General features: G+C 35.3%; 1 protein-coding gene and 1 pseudogene across 1 annotated transcript; one reads left to right on the top strand and one right to left on the bottom strand.

The window, feature by feature from the left end:
* Window positions 1-6: 6 nt before the first annotated feature.
* On the top strand, window positions 7-2,096 carry LOC141818194 (F-box/LRR-repeat protein At1g67190-like). The gene is made up of 2 exons (XM_074705740.1): window positions 7-163; window positions 761-2,096. Exon 2 carries the CDS (start codon window positions 813-815, stop codon window positions 1,974-1,976), a length of 1,164 nt encoding a protein of 387 aa, XP_074561841.1. The 5' UTR covers window positions 7-163; window positions 761-812; the 3' UTR covers window positions 1,977-2,096.
* A 1,195-nt stretch (window positions 2,097-3,291) lies between these two features.
* Window positions 3,292-6,481, bottom strand: LOC141818193 (uncharacterized; annotated as a pseudogene).
* Between the last annotated feature and the right edge of the window lie 214 nt (window positions 6,482-6,695).

Consider the following 6,695-nt stretch of genomic DNA (forward strand, 5'->3'; position numbering starts at 1 on the left):
CTCTCGAGGAAGGCGGAGATCGCGATCGGTGTCGCGCTTTTTCCGTTGTTTTTTTTTAAATTCTTAACACCTGCTATTTTAATCTGCTCTAACCCTGGATCAACTTATTCTGCCTTGTATCTTGTTCTCCCTCGGCCGTCTCATCGATCGACGGAGATGGAAGGTATGCCCTCGATCTACACGCGGTAGTCTTTTGTTTTTTCGATTCGAATGATTGAAGTTTCGATTTGTAGATTCAAATGATCATTTCTTTCAAGCGAATTATGAATCTGTTCGTCAAAAAGGATCCAGATGTTTAATGTTCTTAATTGTGCCAGACTTCGCTTGTGTATTTTTCTTGTAATTGATAATGAATGTTTGAGCCAGTTCTTTATGGGATACTTTGAAATATTTAGAGTTACTGCATCGAAGCTGGATCTTTTTTATGATTGCCCTGCGAGATTCCTGTTCTTTTTTTAAGCTGATTAATTTGATGCGAAGATTTTCATATTTGTATGAACTTATTCGATGATTATGGAGACTAGGAAAATCTTGTATTCTATATATTTTAAAAGAAAATTTCTGATTTTAGATTTTCAGCAATTGGTGGAATTTTCTTTTCTTCCAAAAATTTGTGCTGGAAAGGAAGATGCTGGATTTGGTTTTTTATTTAATCTTATGAATTTAGTCTGTCTATATTTCAACTTATTTTCTTCCTCAAATGATTTCGCCCAGCTTAATAGCGGATTTTTCATTCGTGTAATGCGACTAATTGCTGCAGACCAGAGTGCTTGAAAGCTATTGCGGTCGACTAAACTACTTTCTTCTGATTCATGGAAAACCTTCCCGTTGAACTCATTGGTATTATACTAACTCATCTTGGAACTGCTAGAGATGTTGTCGTTGCATCTTCAACTTGCAAACAATGGAGAGAAGCCTTTAAGAAGCATCTTCATATTGCTACTATCCAGCTAGAGGTCATTAGGACAAGGATCATATTCCAAACGGAGGGATTGCAATGTCTTTCAATTCATGTGGGCAGTGCTCATGAGTTTGCAGCTGCATCAATCATTGCTTGGATCATGCACACCAAAGAAACATTGTCGAGTTTATCCTACAATGTGCGTACCACTCCAGACGTGAATGTTCTAGAGAAATGCAGTCACCAGAGATTTACTTGTCTTAAATCCCTCTCTTTGAGACATGTTGGTATTTCCGGCTTGGATCTGAGTTTATTCTTAGCTGCCTGTCCGAGAATAGAGTCCTTGACTCTTGATGCCATAGAAATTCTCACTTCAGATCCTCAATCTTTAATTGAGCTGACTAGTCCTACCTTGAAGTGCATATTTGTACAGTCAGTAGTTGTGGACAAGATAATTTTGATGGCAGATAATATTGAGAGTTTGCACATAAGTGACTTGAACCTTAAATCTTTTGAGCTAATTGGCAAAAGTACTCTTAAGCATTTGAAGATCAAAGATGTCAAGGTAACTCATTTGGATATCGGTGAGAACATGGACCATTTGATGGATGTCGATGTGAGTAACGTCAAGATAGTGGTGCCTAAATTTTACCAAATGCTCTCTAAAGCATCTAAACTGAGAAGGTTGAGGCTTTGGGGAGTAGTGTTTGCTGATGAGGACCAGGTCATTGATCCTGAATGTATTACCGGTTTATTTCTAGAACTTAAACATCTAGCATTAAGCTATGAAATTGTAGATGGACGCAATCGTATTGAGCTGCAAGACTTCTTGGCACTGGAGAATGTTGATGTATTAGAACTGGGATGGACTGTTATAAGCGAGAACTTTGGGCATTGGGTTTTTCGGATGATTGAAAGATGCCCAAAACTGAAGAAGTTAGTCATCCACAATGCACTTCGGAACAAGAAAATACGAGGAGAGCATCAAATGTGTTTCATTGTTATATCAATTTATGTTGCTCTCAGAAGAAGATGCAAGCACGTTATTGACCTGCGATTTGTAAACGATGATTAGCTACAAGTGAATAAGACATTGCTCTCATGAAATTCTTGCTAGTGTATCAGATGGAAAGCACAAAAAAAACATCATTTTGTATGCTCATTTCTCCTCTCTCTTGGACATAAAATACAAAAACATCAGTTGAGTTTAGCTGAATGCAAGCCACTTTTTTATTCCTTTAATAATCTTTTTTCCATTTTGATTCCTATTTTCTCTTGGCATTCTTTTGATTACAAGATTCCATATGAATAATTTGGTGATATTATTATAGAATAGTTTCTTCTGAAAATGCACTTTGGATTTTGTTATGGATGTCATTTGATTAGATGTGCATTGGGGGTGAGTATTCGGTTAAAATCGAATTGAACTGAACTGAATTAACCAAAATTGAATCGTACTAAATTTTTTTAAACAAACTGAACCAATCGAATTTCCATAAAAAAATCGAATAAACTAAACCGATAAAATACCAATTAATTTAATTTTTGACCAAATTAATTGAAATAATTTAATTTTTTAAATATTATGAAAAATTTACTAATTAATTAAGAATTTATAAATCTACTCACTTAAAAATTTATAAATTATTTTTTTATTTTTATTAATTCAATTTTTTTGTTTAACCAAATAATAAATTTTAAAATCAAAATCGAACTGAATTAATTGATTTTTTAGAAAAAAATAACAGAGATTCACAAATAATCGAATTAAAATTTTAAATTCTATCGGTTTATTCGGTTTAATCAAATTTTTGTTTAACCCTAATGTGCATATTCTATTTATTTGTTTTTTATTTATCTTTTTAGTGTTAAAATTATTGAGGGTTAAAGGCCTCTTCTTAAATTACAAATATGCTTAAAGAGTTACAATTTTAGTAGTGTAAAATTTTTAAAGCAGTCTCAATTTGCATAGTTCTTGCCAATTTCAATATTCAGATTAAGTCAAGTTGGATTGTATCATCTGAGTTTAATAGTATCAACTCTAACAAAAAGTTTTTAAACGTAAATTTTATCTTTATTAATGTTACTTGATAAAGATCAATTGATACGATTCTAGATTTTAAAATATTTCTATAATACTAAAATTTAGAATATAAATATTTTAAAAAACTAAGAAAAATAAGGTAAAATAGTTTTCTTCATCTAATTTATTTCATTCACTAATATAGCAATTAGTTTTGGGTTTGGTTGGATTGCTTTGGACTTTTTAAATTATCATGATACTAAAATTATTAGATTTTAACGAGTCATCATGAATTTATATGTACACATTTTTAATAAAGGCTGGATCTGCATCTCTTTGATTTAGTTTCTTCGTTACCAAACTGACTCTACACCAGGTTTTTACTTGATTGTTTCAATTGTTGTTTTGATCTCTCCATTTTCTTGCTCGTTTGTTTATCATACAATACATTGTTTACAAGAGGACCAGGCATATCAACCTGCAATAGCATCTCGAAATAGTATTTCAATGTATGCATAGTAGCACAAAAAAGAAACTAGATTACGATTACCTCCAAACTTTGCAAAGAATTGAAATCCCTTAATAGCTGTAAGAGAACATCAACGGAAACTTGGTCTAGCTGATTGCCACGGATATTCAAATGTGAAAGAGACATGCATCATAATAGGTGAAAAAGCCTGAGAGAAACAATTCAAAGAGAACGGAACATCTAAGCCTGAGGAACATAAAAGAACTGAAAAAGAAGGTTTTTGTGGACTAATGGATCAATCAAAGCATAAAATACATGACATTTTCTTGAAACCATCATCTGTGACATGCATAATCGAAATAAATGATTCACACCATCCATAACTAACCTTTGGCAGGCCCCTGATACATCGATTAGAAAGATCAAGGCTGGTGACTTTCACCAATGAATCATCATCGCCACAAAAGCATCCTATATTGTCTGCTCCACCAATATCTCCACAAAATCCCAATGCCCATTCTCCAAAAGTGCTAGTGAAACATGAGTTATAAATTTCCAGACCAGGGATGCCAGCAAGAACTGCTTTAGCAATTGTGTCACCACTGAATATGCAAATGTACCAGTCAATCACTTGAAAATATTCTGAATAGACAGGATCCTAAAAAAACCTAAAAGTACAAAGACATGCCATTCTCTAGCATTTCGGTGTTTTTGAATAGTTTACAAACATTGCATAGAGAAGAAAGGTACAACATTATAAAAGGGAAGCAAATCATATTGTGTACAATTTAACCAAAATTACATAAGGTAAGAATCCATAAGTCACACACAAAAGTTGAATAACACAATCTCAGCTAAGTACTCTGAAAAATGAAGGGGAAAAAATCCAAGTTATAGAATATGTACCAATTGCGAACGACAGGGTTGTTGTTTAACCAGATTGCTTTTAAATTTCTACATTTTGTTACGTCATGAATAACATTTTCTGCATCCTGTAATTTATTACTCCAGAGGTTGAGAGCAACCAAGTTCTGGTGCAATGGGGGGCAAAAGCAAGCAGCAATTAATTCATGAAAATAATGCTGCATTGAAAAGGAAAATGAAGGTATCCCAACAAACATAGTGTAGGCTTTTACAGCAATCTTAGACAAATCTAGGGACTTTAACATCTCGTCGTCAATCCCGAGCTCATCGAGCTCCAACCAAGTTGCATCACGTCCACTTTCTTTTGCTTTGTCTATCTCCTTTTTCAGTACTTCTAACTCTCTATCCTGGTTGTTACCGATCATCTCCTCACTGATTTCTAGCTCCGAAACCTCGTCGTCGTTTTGAGATCAACACACATCAAAGCTGACATTCTATCAGCCAATCCCGGAACCTCCTTCAGCTGTAATCCCACTCAAAAACCAATATTTCTTCAACAAATCAATCACGAAATCATGAGGGAAAAAAACCCGCGGAGCTCTCACCTGTCGAAGGGCATCCGGAAGGCGGAATGACCAAGCATGGTCGATGAGAAAAACGTTGGAATCTCTCAACATGGACTCCACGGAGCGCAAAAGGCGGCGCTGACGGCCGCCCTCGCAGGGCTCGATGGAGAAGAAGTCGCCGCCGTCGAAAGTTTCGGCGGAAAGCTTGCGGAAGAGCTGCCGGTGCAGCGTCGGAGGAACGATGGAGGCTGCGAGCAGTATCCCATGGACCTTGACGAAGTCGTCGAAGTCCCGTATCACACGGCCGTAACGAAAAAGAAACAAGTTATAGTATACATAAATTTCATACTACCTGAAGATTCATCCAAGCAAATCTCCATACCACTTCCTCAACTTAGGCCCGCCTTGAAAAATAAGGTTAGATCAAAGGTGCGCATATAAACCTATGACTCAGACAATTTGTTAGAAAAGTTTTATTCCGCGATCAAGTGACAAAAGAGGCAATCCTACACAAGATACAAACTTCCTTATCAAATCAAGAAAAATTATGTCCGAACGAAATTGTATTACAATACTTACCTTCTAAGTCGGCCAAGTTGACTTCTTTCTTCTTGGAGCAGCGGCACGCCGCGGTGCCAGCCGAGGGGTTTTCCTCCCGAAGGAGGGCGTAAGGGAATAAAACGATTGAGATGATGACAGATAAAGGACGAAACGTAAAGTCAGTGAGAATAATCATTAAAATATTCTAACAAGCAGTAGTTGATTGTGGCGCACAATAATTTCTAACAAACAAACACTGTAATTAGCCATGATATATTATGGCGCAGAATAGTATTCATATACTACATTTAATAAAAAAGCTACAAACTTAAAAAGTTCTTTGAACATCACCACTCCAACATCACTTGCACAAATTCTTGATAATTTATTTGTCCATCTCCGTCCGTGTCTGCCACTGTCATCATCTCGTCAATCTCCTTATCTGTTAATTTGCGTCCTTGATTTTCCATTACCTGACGGAGCTGCAAATGCAAAAAAAGAAAAACAATATCATATAGACTCTGTTTATTGTGGATTCAAATATTAAAAATATATGGTACCTCTTCGGGAGAAATGAGTCCGTTTGAGTCGATATCAAACGCTTTAAATGCCTCCATCAGTTCCTAAATATATTTAAGAGCAAAATATAATAAATGTATCATTTTAGTTAAAATATGATAATTAAATAAGGTTTAAGTGTAAACTAAGATTAGAAATATTATGAAATAAAAAAAACAAAAACACATAAAATGAAATCTGATCATGCTTTCAAGTACTATCATATGCAAGAATTCAGGGAATTCAATGGTTCCATTCTGATCCGTATCTGCTTTATTCATCATCTCTCTCAATTTATCTTCAGATAAATTGAGACCTATGGATTTTGTAACTTTTTCAAATTCGGTTAAAGTTATATGACCTAAAAAGAAAAAAAAAAAAAACATGTATTAATTTCTGAATACTCAATCCAACATGAATGTAAAACTAAAACAGAAGAGAAAAGAAGAAATACCATCTCTATCTTGATCGAATAAGTTAAACTGTTCTTTAATCTCAGCAATTTTTTCTTCCGTCATCTTACTTGCCGCAATAAGTTGTTCCTCTGTCCACTTGTCCATCCTTGCTGATTTTAGAGTTGCGGCACTCTTGGCACTCTTCTTCCGCCGATAGCGAATAGGGCACTCTTCCCGTTGGTTTTAAAGGGGCGAAGAACAAGTAAAGATGCGATTTGGACTGCGACTCTGGCTCTAAAGTTGCTGCTCTTGCAAAAGCCGACGGCTAAAATGTCCCTGGTCTCTATGCCACTCACTAAACGCTGCTGATAAAGCTGAT

Source organism: Curcuma longa, unplaced genomic scaffold, assembly GCF_044706935.1.
Source record: "Curcuma longa cultivar G26 ecotype Majalengka, Jawa Barat unplaced genomic scaffold, ITB_CL_G26_1.1 contig_23749, whole genome shotgun sequence".
NCBI classification, from domain to species: domain Eukaryota; kingdom Viridiplantae; phylum Streptophyta; class Magnoliopsida; order Zingiberales; family Zingiberaceae; genus Curcuma; species Curcuma longa.